This window comes from Acinonyx jubatus, chromosome E3, assembly GCF_027475565.1.
Source record: "Acinonyx jubatus isolate Ajub_Pintada_27869175 chromosome E3, VMU_Ajub_asm_v1.0, whole genome shotgun sequence".
Lineage (NCBI taxonomy): Eukaryota > Metazoa > Chordata > Mammalia > Carnivora > Felidae > Acinonyx > Acinonyx jubatus.
The window spans coordinates 19078871-19093650 of NC_069398.1; the positions used below are offsets into that span (position 1 = coordinate 19078871).

General features: G+C 54.8%; 1 protein-coding gene across 1 annotated transcript; it reads left to right on the forward strand.

Annotated features, from left to right (window-relative positions):
* The first annotated feature begins 46 nt into the window (after positions 1 to 46).
* Positions 47 to 12031, forward strand: RNF40 (ring finger protein 40). Its single transcript, XM_015076867.3, has 20 exons — positions 47 to 299; positions 408 to 611; positions 1024 to 1191; positions 1327 to 1468; positions 2116 to 2322; positions 2872 to 2993; positions 3092 to 3238; positions 3331 to 3405; positions 4109 to 4228; positions 4325 to 4504; positions 4680 to 4815; positions 5650 to 5771; positions 5856 to 6283; positions 6370 to 6487; positions 6612 to 6761; positions 6939 to 7151; positions 7230 to 7355; positions 8556 to 8696; positions 8807 to 8908; positions 10800 to 12031. The coding sequence occupies exons 1-20, from the start codon at positions 192 to 194 to the stop codon at positions 10974 to 10976; spliced, it is 3186 nt and encodes a 1061-aa protein (XP_014932353.1). The 5' UTR covers positions 47 to 191; the 3' UTR covers positions 10977 to 12031.
* Positions 12032 to 14780: the final 2749 nt, after the last annotated feature.

Below are 14780 nucleotides of genomic sequence, written 5' to 3' on the forward strand. Positions count from 1 at the left end.
GCCCCCGCGCCCTCCCTTCAAAGTGGCTGACCTGAGGCAGGCGATGCCCTTAGGACTAGGGAATGTAAGTGCGGTGTCAGTTGCCACGGGAACTGTTTACTGGCCAATCGCCGAGAGAAAGAGGAGGTGTTCAGAAAGAAACCAAACGGGACCCTAGAGGTGGGACAAAACGCGACCAATAGAAACAGGAAATGAAGTTTCGCCACATCCGGCATTGCCTGCGGCGCTTGCGCTCTGGGCTGAAGAGGCCGGTGACGTCCGGTGAAGTCCAAGATGGCGCTAGGCTGATCCTGCTGCAGGTGAGGGGCCCGGGGCTGGCGGGGGCGAGATCCAGCAGGTGTGTGCGGGGGTGCTTGGGGCTGCGGAGCGCTGGCAGCCTCCACATCTATGCTCTCTGTCTTCTGCAGGTGACAGAAGTGCCACCCACGCCTGCCCGACGTCCCTCGGGAGACCCTGCGCCGCTCCTCGTCTCCGCGGCCATGTCTGCACCCGGCAACAAACGCGCCGCCGGCGACGGGGGCTCAGGGCCCCCAGAGAAGAAGCTGAGCCGTGAAGAGAAGACCACAACCACGCTCATAGAGCCCATTCGTCTTGGGGGCATCTCTTCCACGGTTCGTGGCTCCTGCCCCAGTCCTCACAACTTGCCAGACTCCCATCTTTGTTCTCCGTCCAAATCGTCCAGAATTTTACTCCCAGTTGCCCAAGCTTGGCACGGTTCACTTTACAGAACACATTGTTGAAGGAAACGGAGGACACGATTTTTGCCTTCCTTTTACAGATAAGGGAAACATGTTCCCAGGGGGCATATGACTTGTCAAAGACTTGAGAGTTAGAAAGAGGTAGTAGCAGAACTCACAACCAAGATGCTTTCTCTGTGGGTGTCTGAGCCTCTTTAAATCCTGTTAGCGGTTAGTCTGGGGATTTTCTCTTCTCCATTCCAGTTGCTGTCCTTTGTTTCTCTCTGTGATTGGTTTCTTTGGCCCTGCTTGACCCTCTCCTTGGCCCCTTTGTTTTCCTTGGTAGGAGGAGATGGACCTGAAGGTTCTGCAGTTCAAGAACAAGAAACTAGCAGAGCGGTTGGAACAGCGACAGGCTTGTGAAGATGAACTCCGAGAACGAATTGAGAAGCTGGAGAAGCGGCAGGCCACAGATGATGCCACACTTCTCATTGTCAATCGCTACTGGGCCCAGGTGGACGCCCCTCTGCTTTCCAAGACCTGGCCTTGATCCTGCTGCCAATCCTCAGACTCCTCTGCTGGGAAAAGGGGTATCATGCTGGGAAGCACCTGAGGGATTTGTAACATCTTTGGTGCTTTCTCCCTTCAGCTGGATGAAACCGTGGAAGCCCTTCTCCGACACCATGAGAGCCAGGGGGAGCTGTCTTCCGGGACAGAGGCGCCTGGGACCCAGGAGGGACTGACACGTGATGAGACCCCTGTCACAGAGCCAGGGACATCGGAGCTGAGGGGTAGGACCGGAGCCCTAGGATCTGGGGAGCTTAGTTAAGCTAAGAAAGGTCCTGGAATGGAGGGGACTTTTATATTAGTCTCTCGAATTTCCCGCCTGTCTTCTCACTCGTGCACACACACACACACACACACACACACACACCTGATTTCATGTTTGGGTGGCAAAAGTGCAGTGGATAAGACCCCAGGCCCCGGGCTTTGGAATCTGAGTGACTTGGTTCATAGTGTGTGTCATGTTTGACACTCATTTAGTTGAAAACTATTATCATTGAGTACTGGTACAGCCTCAGAAGAAACAAAGACAGGAAGAAACGTTGGCCCTGACCTCAGGGAGGAAGTGATTTTAAGCCATGAGTAAAAAGTACAGGGGCCCTTGAGAGGGAATCAGTGTATGCACACATGTGTGTGGTTCTAATTTAGATGGAGAAGGCTTCCCTGAAGAGTGATTTGGGAGCTCTGTGGTCTTGAGTAAGTTATCTCTCTGAAATAAAGTTGTATCACTTTGAGGATGGGGATACCAGTGTATTACAGGCATTGCGTGTGTCAATTCAGTGAGCCGTAGAGTGAAGGGCTCGGGCTGGAACATCGTATGGAGTGGTGGTAATTGCTGCTGTTATCCTCACAAAGGTCTGTCCATCCCTCGCAGAGCCTCTGCCGGTGCAGCCGCGGCCCCCTCTCAGTGAGCCAGCCTTGGCTTTTGTGGTAGCACTGGGCGCCAGCAGCAGTGAGGAGGTGGAGCTCCAGCTGCAGGGCCAGATGGAGTTCTCCAAGGCAGCTGTGTCCCGGGTCGTAGAGGCCTCAGACCGCCTACAACGCCGGGTGGAGGAACTCTGTCAGCGAGTATATAGCCGAGGTTGGTTCTTCCTTCCCCATCGCATGGGTGTCTACCCCCATTTGCATCTTGATTATATCCCCTCAATGCCCCAAGCCCAGAGGCAGCCATAATTCTCCAAGGAATAAATCAGCCACGTTCTCAGGGAAAGGGGTCGGTTGTAGATGGGGCCCTGGCTCTGATTCCTGGGGTTGAACTCTAGAGAGATGGGTGGGAGGAGTTGTCGATGCTTATGGGGCCCCTGCCTTCCAGCTGGAGACCTCTTTGGAACACTTTGCGCAAATTTTGGTGGCAATTGTTGATCCGCAAGGCATAGTAGCAAGTGCCTTGGCTTTGCAGGTTGACAGGCTTCTCCCAGCCCTAGTCCTGTTGTTCTAGCCTGGGCGTTCTCAGTAAATGGCTCTCTTCTCTGAGCTGGTTTCCTCCTTTGTACAGTGGGGATAAAGACTCCTGGCTTTGTCATGAGAGATTGGCAAGACAGCTGGTGGATCACATGGGCACTCACAGAATGAGTTAGTACTTTGCCCCATTGCCTTGGACTTCGCTCTTACCCGAGCCCTGCCTTCCCAGGGGACAGCGAGCCCCCCAGTGAGGTGGCTCGGGCGCGCACCCGGGAGCTGGGTCGTGAGAACCGGCGACTGCAGGACTTGGCCACCCAGCTACAGGAGAAGCACCACCGCATCTCATTGGAGGTGGGATTAAAACCGGGGCAGGATTTGGGTTAGATGGGCACCCAGGATCTCAGGGAGCCAAGTCCCTTGCTCTAAGCGTCTTCCCTATCATTGTCTAGTATTCTGAGCTCCAGGATAAAGTGACGTCAGCAGAGACCAAGGTGCTAGAGATGGAGACGACGGTGGAGGACCTGCAGTGGGACATCGAGAAGCTGCGCAAGCGTGAGCAGAAGCTCAATAAGCACCTGGCGGAGGCCTTGGAGCAGGTGGGGCTAGGGTGCTGGGTCAGATGGAGCCAGGGCTAAATACTTGGAGTCTTGCTTCTCTCCTCCACTCCCATCTATCTGTCTCTCCACAGCTCAACTCTGGCTACTATGTGTCTGGGAGCTCCTCAGGTTTCCAGGGGGGCCAGATCACACTCAGCATGCAGAAGGTGAGCAGCCGCCATTCTTGGCAGCCCCTCCCATAACCTTTTATCTACCTTACCCATGAACGTTCCCTCAGAATTAAGGACAGACCACCCACATGGTCTCTGAGGCCCTTGCCTGTACTCATGCTGCTTGGTCTCATTCGTTTACATATTCAGTAAATACTGTTGAATGCTAAATGGTAGAGACTGCTAGGAAGCAGGCATATCAGAGGACAATATAGACAGAAATCAGAGGTTTTTTTGGAGTTTGGGCTCTGGTTGAGGGAGCAAATAAGTACGTAGTACATAAGGTGGCGATAAGTGCCTCAAAGAAAAAGCATAGAAAAGAGACCAATGGAAATATGTTGGAGCTGACTGGCGTTCTTAGCTGGGTAGCTGAAGAAGGGCCTCACTGAGCGGGCTCTATGAGTTCTTGGTCGTTGCACTATTTTGTGGTCCTGTGAGGGTCACTGTTTCCTGTGAACTCTTTATTTCAGCTTTTTCTTCAGGTGTTTCAGGAAGTCTTCCCTGACTCCCTGTCAGCCTTGGTTGCCAGCACTAACCGTGCAGTATTTTCTCCCACTTACCTGGGAGCCCTTAGGAAAGTGCTTGGGTTTGGCCTGTCCTTAGGGCTTCAGAATCCATCATTGTCCCCGTGTGGTGGGGATGGGAGGGAAGCATGCATTCTGGCCTGGCCCTACCTGCCATAGTCCCTCCCGCTCCACAGTTTGAGATGCTGAATGCAGAGTTGGAAGAAAACCAGGAATTGGCCAACAGCCGGATGGCAGAGCTGGAGAAGCTACAGGCCGAGCTTCAGGGGGCTGTGCGGACCAATGAGCGCCTCAAGGTGGGCTGTATTTAGGCCTGGTAGGGCCTGAGCCTGCCAGGTAGTTGCTGGGCCCTGAATCCTCCTGCTGATCACTTTTGGGCACCTTGCTCCTAGGTAGCCCTGCGGAGCCTTCCTGAGGAGGTGGTGCGGGAAACAGGGGAGTACCGGATGTTGCAGGCTCAGTTCTCACTGCTCTATAATGAGTCTCTGCAAGTGAAGACCCAGCTTGATGAGGCCCGGGGGCTGCTGCTGGCTACCAAGAATTCCCACCTGAGACACATTGAGCACATGGAGGTATGGCCCTGGAACAGACCTTAGGGTCAGGGCCTTTGGAGGCCTTGTGTGCTACCAGGGATCCCTTGGGAATAAATTCTTCCTAAGCCACTGAGGCCTGAGGTGCGGGGGGAAGAAGAGAGGGGTTTGCCAGGGGATAAAGGGTTGTGTGGGTCCTTAACACCTCAACCTACAGAGCGATGAGCTGGGGCTACAGAAGAAGCTGCGCACAGAAGTTATCCAGCTGGAGGACACGCTGGCCCAGGTACGCAAGGAGTACGAGATGCTGCGCATCGAGTTTGAACAGAACCTGGCGGCCAACGAGCAGGCGGGTATGTGGTGAAGACGGGGTGGAGGTGGGGCCTTATCTGGGATTGCTGGTCCCTGGTGGCGGGCTACTGCTTATCCAGATGCAAGGGGTTAAGCCCCTTCCTTTTGCAGAGCCTCCTGTCCCTGGCCAAAACAGGGATCATAGCACCTGGCTCAAGGGCACAGTGAGGGTCACAACCAGCTGAGGTGGCTGATGGAGCAGGCACAGCCAGAACATGAGCTGTTGGCCCTGTCTGTGGTTCTCTGGCCTTACAGTGTCTCTCTCTTGGAGGTATTCGTTCATTTGTGGATGTATTAAATCTGGCTCTCTTCCAGGCTTTGGGATTATATTAGTAAACAAAATTCAAAGCATCTTTGCTATTGTGGCCTAGTAGCGTAGTGGGGAAAGACAACAAAGTAAAAAATAGAAGGTGTATGTTAGATAGTGGCAAATATATCAAGAGAAATAAAGCAGGGGAGAAAGATATGAAGTGTTAGAAGATTGTGGTTTTGGATGGGGAGGTCAGAGAAATGAAACTCAGAAGATGACATCTATTTAAAAATATGAAAGAATCGGACTAACTTACTTCGATGAATGTTACAGTCGTGTGCTCCTTTGAAGGAAATTTGGAAATACCAAAAGTCTACATTAACAGAAATAACATAAACAGGAGGTTTGAGAGTTTTCTTCTAAGCCTAGGTTATTACTTTGATAAGGTCACACTCCGTACAGGGCCTCAGTTTCCCTCTCCTTCACAATGGGAGTGATGGCTTTGGCTCCTCTTCTCCCACCACTGAGGAGTTGGGCTCTTAGCCCAGAGGCCAGTCTAACCCCTTACTTTCCAACCCTTCCCCAGGGCCCATCAACCGTGAGATGCGCCACCTGATCAGCAGCCTCCAAAACCACAACCACCAGCTAAAGGGGGATGCCCAGCGATACAAGCGGAAGCTGCGGGAAGTGCAGGCTGAGATTGGCAAGGTGAGGAAGGGGATGCCTCGGAAAAGCCTTGGCTAGACCCCAGTAAGCACTGTCTCACCTCAGCCCTGTTCTTTATCTTTGCAGCTCCGGGCCCAGGCCAGTGGCTCAACCCACTCCATTCCGAACCTGGGCCACCCAGAGGACTCTGGCCTCAGTGCCCCAACCCCAGGGAAAGAAGAGGGTGGGCCAGGCCCTGTCAGTGCCCCTGACAGCAGAAAGGAGGTGGCTTCAGTGCCTGGTGCCACCACTGCTGCTTCCTCAGCAAAGAAAGAGGAGCTGGCCCCCTCTGAGGAAGATTCCCAGGCCTTAACTCCTGGGTCCCAGGGCCCCTCCTCCCGGAGCCGAGAACCTGAGGCCAGGCCCAAGCGGGAGCTTCGGGAGCGGGAAGGGCCTGGCCTGGGACCCCCATCTGTAGCCTCAGCTCTCTCAAGAGCTGATCGGGAGAAGGCCAAGGTGGAGGAGGCCAAGAGGAAGGAGTCAGAACTCCTTAAAGGTCTCCGAGCAGAGCTCAAGTGAGACCCTGTTTTTGTCTCCTTTCCACCCCTGCCAAAGTGGCCTCCGGCCCCAGTCACCAAGCCTTCCTCCTGTGTTTCTCCAGGAAGGCCCAGGAAAGCCAGAAGGAGATGAAGCTGCTGCTGGACATGTACAAGTCAGCACCCAAGGAACAGCGGGATAAGGTGCAGCTCATGGCAGCCGAACGCAAGGCCAAGGCTGAGGTGAGGGCAGGTAGGGCCTGTGGGGCATACACAGAGGCTGCCCTGGGGGGTTCTGACTAGAGCAGGGCCCTAGGTCAGCAGGAAGCAGTGAGAAGAGCTAGCTCGCTCTTTCTGGTGGCTGTAGGTCGATGAACTACGAGGCCGCATTCGGGAATTGGAGGAGAGGGACCGAAGAGAGAGCAAGAAAATTGCTGATGAGGACGCCCTGCGGCGCATTCGGCAAGCCGAGGAACAGATCGAACACCTGCAGCGCAAGTTGGGTGCTACCAAGCAGGTATGACCCCCTTGTGGTCCCCTGCTTCTGAATATTGGGATACCCTTAACTCCTTGATGGGTACTCCTAGCAGATGCTCTGGGATCACTCTGTGATCAGTCCTTTTTTCCTGTGGTTTGCCCACGATCATCGTGTCCATCTTCCGTTTTCCATCTTGTCCCTGTCCACCTGCTGCAGGAAGAAGAGGCTTTGCTGTCGGAGATGGATGTGACAGGTCAGGCTTTTGAGGACATGCAGGAACAAAATGGGAGGCTGCTACAGCAGTTACGGGAGAAGGATGATGCCAACTTTAAGTTGATGTCAGAACGGATCAAGGCCAACCAGATTCACAAGCTACTGCGGGAGGAGAAGGATGAGCTGGGCGAGCAAGTTCTTGGCCTCAAGTCCCAGGTATGGCAGCCCTGGGCTGTAGGGTGGAGCTGGAGAGGCACCAGCTCCCCAGCACTGAGTCTCCATCCCTGACCTCAGGTGGATGCCCAGCTGCTGACCGTGCAGAAGCTGGAGGAAAAAGAGCGGGCCTTGCAGGGCAGCCTCGGGGGTGTAGAGAAGGAGCTGACGCTGCGCAGCCAGGCCCTGGAGCTCAACAAAAGGAAGGTGAGGCCAGGCCCGAGGGCAGAAAGCAACCTGGGATGGTGGCTCACAGCTAAAGCCCTGCTCTACCTCCTCTCCCGGCCCAGCTCACGTCTCCAATACTTATTGTGTTCTAGTTCCTGTGCTAAGGCCTGTCTATGCTGGGTTGCATTTTGGTCTTATAACAATCGTAAGATGGTATTTATCTGTTTTTCATAACTTAGGAAATTGAAGCTCAGGCAGAGCAACTGACTTGCTCAAGAAAGAGTGGACCTGAAATTGGGGCCTGGATCTCCTTGGCTCCAGAACACACCTTTTTTTTTTTTTTTTTTGAGAGCACGTGAGCAGGGGAGAGGGGCAGAGGGAGAGAGACAATCTTAAGCGGGCTTCATGCTGAGCATGGAGCCTTATGTGGGGTTCGATCCCATGACCCTGGGATCGTGACCTGAGCCAAAATCAAGAGTCTGACACTCAACTGACTGAGCCACCCAGGGATCCCTAGAACTTGCATCTTGAGCACTAAGTTGGCTAGATGTAAAGTAGGGATGCTAGTTCCTGTCACATAGTTGAATTGAAGTTCTGGAATGTCTAGGTCGTGGGAAAGGCTTAAGATCAATGTTAGTTTTAGTTTGTTTTCCCTACTGTGCTTCCCCCCCCCCCACATTTAATTGATTCATTAAAGCAGTATAATTCATCCCCTTGCCATGTACCCCCGGCACTGAGTGCTAGAGAGAACCTGGAATAAGAGGGTCCTACCAGAAATGGGAACTTCAGTCTTGAGGAGGTAGATAGCCAGATATCCCACAGGTAAAATATGTTACTGCAGATTCCAGTAAATCCTGTGAAGGAAACTAAGGTGCTGTGAAAGAAAAATAGGGGGAGCCTGTCTCCAGAACCGACATGTAAGCTGAGGGCTGAGGGAGCCACTGGAAAGAAACCTGTGTGTTGGGGCTGTTGAGGGGAGAAGAGAGAAGAGCCCTGTGGAGGTTCAGAGATAGGAGAGAGAGTTATGCAGGTAGGAAGTGAGCGTGTCAGGAACTGCAGAGATAGAGGTGAAGGTGGAGAGGTCAGGAGGCAGAACTAGCTCCAGTGAAGATCCTGGACTTGATCCCAAGAGCAGGAATCACTGGAATGTTTGACACAGGCATCTGTAGACCATGGCTCCACATGCCTGACTCGCCAGGCTCAGGCGAGCCCACCCTTAACCTGTTCCACCTACCCCAGGCTGTGGAAGCAGCTCAGCTGGCCGAGGACCTAAAGGTGCAGCTGGAGCACGTACAGACGCGGCTGCGAGAGATCCAGCCTTGCCTGGCAGAGAGCCGGGCCGCTCGCGAGAAAGAGAGCTTCAACCTCAAGAGGGCTCAGGTGTGTGCATGGGGTAGGGACAGGGTTGTTCAGGGTCACTGATGTGGCCTAGGGGCGGGTGGTTCAAGATGAGGACCCTTGCACTTAGCCTAGCCCTTCTCCTGCCCCAGGAGGACATCTCCCGACTGCGGCGCAAGTTGGAGAAGCAGAGGAAGGTGGAGGTTTACGCAGATGCCGATGAAATTCTCCAGGAGGAGATCAAGGAGTACAAGGTGGGGCCGTGGGGCTGAGTTGTGCCCCAACAACCCAGGAGTCTTAGATGGGGAGTTGGCGAGGGCTATAGTGGATAGCCTGGGGACCCCAGAAATAAGGTTAGATAGAAAAGGTGGGCAGGGCCCTAGTTGTGGAGAATCAAATAGCTGACGAATGTACATGTGCTCATGCCAGGCACAGTGCCTGGCCAGGTGTGGGAGGGCTAGGAACTAGCTCTAGTCTTTGATTTCTTGAAACTGACCGTCTGTTGAAGGAAGCAGCCGATATTCTCAGTGATGAGCGATGTGATGGCTAACCCTACGGCAGCTCTGGGGGTTAGCAGGTTTCCTGGAAGGAATGTCCTCCAACGGAAACCTGAAGAATGAGGGTTGACTGTGAGTAATGAAGATGAGAGGGTTCCAGCAAAGGGAAAGGTAGAGGTCCTTCACTGAGAGCGGTGTGCTGGAGCACAGATTGCTGGACACTGTAATTGGAAGACAGAATGTAGGTTTTGTGATGAGCAGGAAAGCTGAGGGTCTTGAACAGTGTCAGATCCTGAAGGGTGTGGTGAGTCAGGTTGAGACGCTTGGCTTATCCTCTAGGTAGTATGGAGACATCAAGGGGGTTTAAACCAGAGAGTTATATGGCTGGATTTGGGCTAGAGGGGGTAAAGACTAGAGGCAGAGAAATCTCTTAAGCAGTTGCAGTCATTGAGGCAAAAACTGGTAGGGAGCTAGCCTCGGGTGTTAGAGACAAATAGAAGAGGTGAGGAGATATTTAGGAGGCAGGAGTGCTTGGACTCAGGGATGGATTGATTCATGGAGTGAGGGAAAGGGAGATCCTGAGAGCTCCTGGGTTCCTGATTGGAGAAACTAGTGGCATATGGTAGGATTAGGAAGACCTCAAAGGAGTAGGTGTTGGTGGACAGTGTTGTATCTCAGGGATGTTGAAAATGTGCCTTTGGGAGGCTGGCAAGGCATTGGAAGCAGAAGGACTTTCTGGATGATGAGGTTGGAGGATTGTCTGCAGGCAGAGGTAATGGTGGAAGCCAAATAGAACTGTGGTCACCCAGGGAGGGTCTGTGATATGATACGGGGTGGGTTATTCTTTTCCCTTAGGAATCTCAAAGCTTAAATGATAAAGGAAGAGAAGCCTGCAGTTTGGCCTTGAAGGGGCAGGGGTAGCTGGGGGAGGCCATGGGGAGGCAGAGGAGGGTTTCTCCAGAAAAGATGGACTTTGACAAGGATGGTTTGACAGCTAAGGGAAGAGGTGATGCTGGGGTGTGGGCTGGCCTGGGCTTTCAAGTGGGGCAGAGGAAGAATGTCGGGGAATGTTGAGTTGAGGGAATTCCTGGAGTTGGACATGAGACCTGGTGGCCGGTAGATGTTTCAGGAGGTTTCACTCTTCATAGAGAAGAGTGAGTCCAGGGACCCAGCAGGATCTCTGGGCAGCACCAGGGGTGGGCCCAGTTGAGGGTGGAGCTGGGAGATTTCTAGTGGCACTGCTATGCCCAGCAGGTGCAGATGAAGAGAAGGTAGATCGTCAGCTTCAGCCAGGATTGGGCTTTTGCCAGAGAAGGCCAGAGCGGCAAGAGATAAAGCCCCAAGGCAGGGGAGTCCCGGCTGGGCCTTTGGGTTATTGGCTTTTGAGCAGGGCAGGGAGAACATGTTGCCCACTGGCCACCACTGCCTGGGTTAGAATCCAGATTCTGCTACTTTCTGGTTTTGAGACCTTGGCCTCTGAGCCTCAGTTTCCTCATCCGGAGAGTGCCCATCCCCATCTCTCAGGGTTATGGTGAGAGTTAGATGCAGTCTGCTGTGTGGTGGGCTTAGCCTGGACCACCTCCTGCTGTCAGCTTGGGGTCTGGGGGCCATCAGGACTGTCCCGAGCTGATGCCTTTGCCTGGCCCAGGCGCGGTTGACCTGCCCCTGCTGTAACACCCGCAAGAAGGATGCAGTCCTTACCAAGTGCTTCCACGTTTTCTGCTTCGAGTGCGTGCGGGGCCGCTATGAGGCCCGCCAGAGGAAGTGCCCCAAGTGCAACGCAGCCTTTGGTGCCCACGACTTCCACCGTGTCTACATCAGCTGAACCCGTAACTCAGGGGACTTTGGAACACCCATGGACCCTGGGGGCTGTGCCTCCAGTCCCTCCCCTCCCCACATTCAGTGGCCCTTACCCTCCATTCCGGAACTTGGGGGCCCAGCCCCTCTCCATCTAGTTGGTTTGGGGGTCCCAGTGCATGCTAGTGGGAGTGAGATCTGGCAAGCTCAGTTACACCTTTTCCACACAGAGCTACAGCCTAAGGGGCATCTGCCCTGCAGGAAGGGTCAGCTGTGAGAGGCCTGAGGGTCCAGAGCATTCAACTGAGCTTCCTGGAAGCTGACCTTAATCCTTCTCCAGCTGTCTCCCTGGGCCCATTCCTGTCCAAAGGGTGAAATCCCCCAGGCTGTGACCTCCCACTCAAGAGGAGGCTCACTACCTGCTTGCTTATACACCCACAAGTGAGGACCAAGGGTGGGCCAGTTTCCCCACCTCCTGAACTCTTGGGCCCACGGAGACTTTTCCACACTTGGGTGGGACTTCCCTCCTGTGGATTCACTGGGCTCTTGGCTGAAGGAGGTACCCCCCTGTAAGGGGGGGGGGGGGGCGGGAGCACTGTCCTCTTCTGGGAAACTCTGGCTGTTGCAGTCACCTTGCCCTCATCTCAGGGGTGCTGAACCAAGATCATCAGTCTTTATTCTAATCAGCCTCCCCCCACCCATCTGTTTCTCTCCCAAACCCACTTACCCCCACCTCATGCTTCCCACTTCCCAAACTCTGACCCTGCTTTCATCCTGGTGGCCTTAACTTCATGGAGGCATTATGTCCCAGGAGGGGAAGGGACAGACTAGCGGCTGGGCCAACTTCCGATCATTCCAGGTAGAGGAGCTTCATCTAACACCCTGTGACTGAGCCTGTCCCCATGATGCTACCTGTGCTGTCTGCCCAAGCAAACTCCCATGGTTGTGAAGGCAGCAGGCAGGGGCCTGGAAGATGGAGCTGCTGACAGGTGCAAGGGTCCATTCAGACCCACAGGCCCTGCTCTGGAGATGTCTTGTATAGGCTGTTAATGTTATGAATAAACATCCAACCCTCAGCCTGCAGTCCAAGTAGCCAGGCTTCCTGCCCTAAACGTGGTCCCAGATTTTAGCGGCTACACTTCCGGCGCGTCCTGCCTGGCAGGTAAAACCCCCCCCCCCCCAAGGGCATGCACAGCAACCTCGCGTTTCCCACCCCCAGCATCTAGTTACATTTGGATTGCCGTCGTGGATCCTAAACTGGGCTCGTGGGAGGAGCATGTCTGCAGGGAGAGAACATCGTTCTCCACTGTCACCGGCCTGCCCCTCCTGCTGCTACGGGGGAGGGCCGACACTCCCACGATCCCGGCGTCTCTGCCGCCCTGTCTGCAGGCTCTCGCCACGCCCCTCTCAATAATTGGTCGCTGGGATGCCGGGGGTCTCGTATTGCATCCTGGGAAATGTAGTCCCTTAATCATCAGGTAACAAGGTCCTCCGTGGAGAGAGCCGGTTCTAGGGTTGTACCGGCCAAAGGCAGACCTGGACGCAATCTGCGGGCTATCCCTCCCCAGCGGCTTCACCCGCCCCTCCCCTCAGGCGGACAGAGGAGAGCAGCGCAGCGGATGACTTCCTTCATTGTAACTTTTTCTGGTTGCTGGCCGTGTTCTCGGGAACCGTGTGTCGATTGGCGTCTGTGGGTTCAGCTTGCTGTGAGGTCTGCGGCTGGGGCCATCGCTGCGGCTGTGGCGGGGCTCGCGCCGGGGCCAGTGCCGACTGGGCTGGGTGCCGGAGTTGGGCGCGGGGTGACGGTAGTGGCCGCAGGCTTGGCAGCAGTCCCGCCTTCGCGGGGGCTCGCGGCCTTGTCAGCCTTTGGGCCCCACCTGGCGTCCAGCGCCTCGGTGGGGCTGCAGTGGCTGGACCAGGTCGGACTGGAGACGGAGACGCGGGCCACAGTGACTTCCGGCGCTGGGCTGGCCGCGGTGGGCACGCTGGCGGAGACCCGGGCCGCGGCGGGGGATGGCATCGGGCCTTCCAGGAAGTGTCCGCCGCCTAGGGGCAGCGGACGCCAGGATGGGAAAAACGCAGCATATTGCATCATAGAGACGCGGGCCGGCTCTGAGAGGGCCGCGCCCGGGAGAGGTCGGGGTCAGCCAATCCTCTGTGAGCACTACTCGCTTTTCTCAGGAGTCCCCTCCACACGGGCTTTTTAAGTAAATACAAGCTAACTACACATCACTTTCTGAAAAGTCTCTTCTTGACCAGTCTCCATACCCTGAGAAGTAAAAACTCTGTGAGTCTTTAATAAAGTAGGTACCAAACCACTTGCTCAAGCCCAATGTGTGGGATAAAGATGCCAGAATTTCAGTGGCAGGATCAAGCACTGATGTGGTGGGAGGAAAAGAGTATTCCCCATGAATGTTGGTTTGCAATCAGTCTGCCCAGTGCTGGGAAGCTCTGTCTTTGGGGTTGGTCAGGTCTCTCCACTCAGGAAGTTTGACCCCTTACAACTCCCAGTAGCCCCAAGTGGCTTCAGTGGCTGTGAAACCCTGGGCCCCTGGGATGGGCAGGCCAAAGTTCCTCCTGAACCAACACTGACCTTAGCTGGCCTCTTAGGGGTGAGCAGATATTGGCCTCAGTGGGGAAGGTGCCTGTTTTAACCAGAATTGGGGCTACTGTGTGATTGGCTACAGGGTCCAATGGAGCATTTGACACTAATCACTCTCTTTAATCTTGGGCTTGTGGTGCTAACTGTCCTGACTGTCCTTATACTTACTGTCTTCTGTTGGTCCTGTTCCTCCACCCCTAAGCTACATCCTCTCCTCTCTCTGCCACTCTTCCTGTGTGTTCGTCCATGGTTTTGGCTACAGCTAAGCTGCTAAGACCCAATCCTCCAGCCCAATTCTCTTTCCTGAGCTCCAGACCTAGAAAAACACCACCAGTTGTTGGGGAGCAGGAGGGGGGTGAGGTCATGTCACTCTCCTTAAAATCTCCTTAAAGATCCCAGTGGTGCTCTACCCCCAAGTTCTTCAGACAAGATGCTCTATACTCTGGCCTGTGTTCTCTACCTTACCTTAATCTCTACCCCCTCTGTGATCTAACTGCCCACTCCCTGCCACATAACTGCTATATACTCTCTATCCCCCACCCCACCCACCCCTGGCCCCTGTTCTCATGCCTCAGGTCACTTCCTCCAGCCAGTTTCCTGACCCTCTGTTGTGGCGGGCACCACATCTGGGTCCACAGCCCCTTCTGCTAAGTCTCTGAACCAATCACTGTGCTCCAGTGCCTGTTCTTTCCCCCGAAATCCCCTCACTTTACTGAAGACCTCTGCGCTGGAACCAGGGCAGGGAACACAGAATCCAGGAGAGCCTTCATTGCTCACCTCACCCTCCTCCCTTACCTACTACTCTACTCCTCGTTTTCTACATGGGGAAAGGGAAGGCAAGACAGTAAGCCTGCCTTGCGAGTCAGGGTCAGAGAGGCATGGAGAAAGTGGAGAGAAAGCTTCTTGGCTGGGGCAGGAGGCTCCCTGCAGGCTGGGACAGAGGCAGGCTACAGGTTAGAGCAAGTGCTGACCTCAGGTGGCTGCTCGGGGAGCCATGGCCAGGCCTAGGCCCAGGAGATAGCACTGAGGCAAGCCTGGCATTGAGGATTCATTAGAGCAGCCCCACCTGGCCAGACAATGTGGAGCCCAGGCCAGGCCCAGGCAGGCCCAGCGCTGGGGGAGGAGAGGCTTGGTTGGGTGCAGAGCCTGCTCCCGGTCATTCTGGTTTCCCTCACTGCCGTCCTGTGGATCTTGGGCAAGTGGCTGCCCTTCTCTGAGCCTCTTCACACA

Bases quoted from the DNA above. Each gene is read 5' to 3' on its own strand.
- RNF40 (XM_015076867.3), top strand. From the start codon at position 192: ATGAAGTTTCGCCACATCCGGCATTGCCTGCGGCGCTTGCGCTCTGGG. The intron at 1,469-2,115 runs GTAGGACCGGAG...CATCCCTCGCAG, and splicing joins AGGGACATCGGAGCTGAGGG to AGCCTCTGCCGGTGCAGCCG. The intron at 6,762-6,938 runs GTATGACCCCCT...CACCTGCTGCAG, and splicing joins AGTTGGGTGCTACCAAGCAG to GAAGAAGAGGCTTTGCTGTC.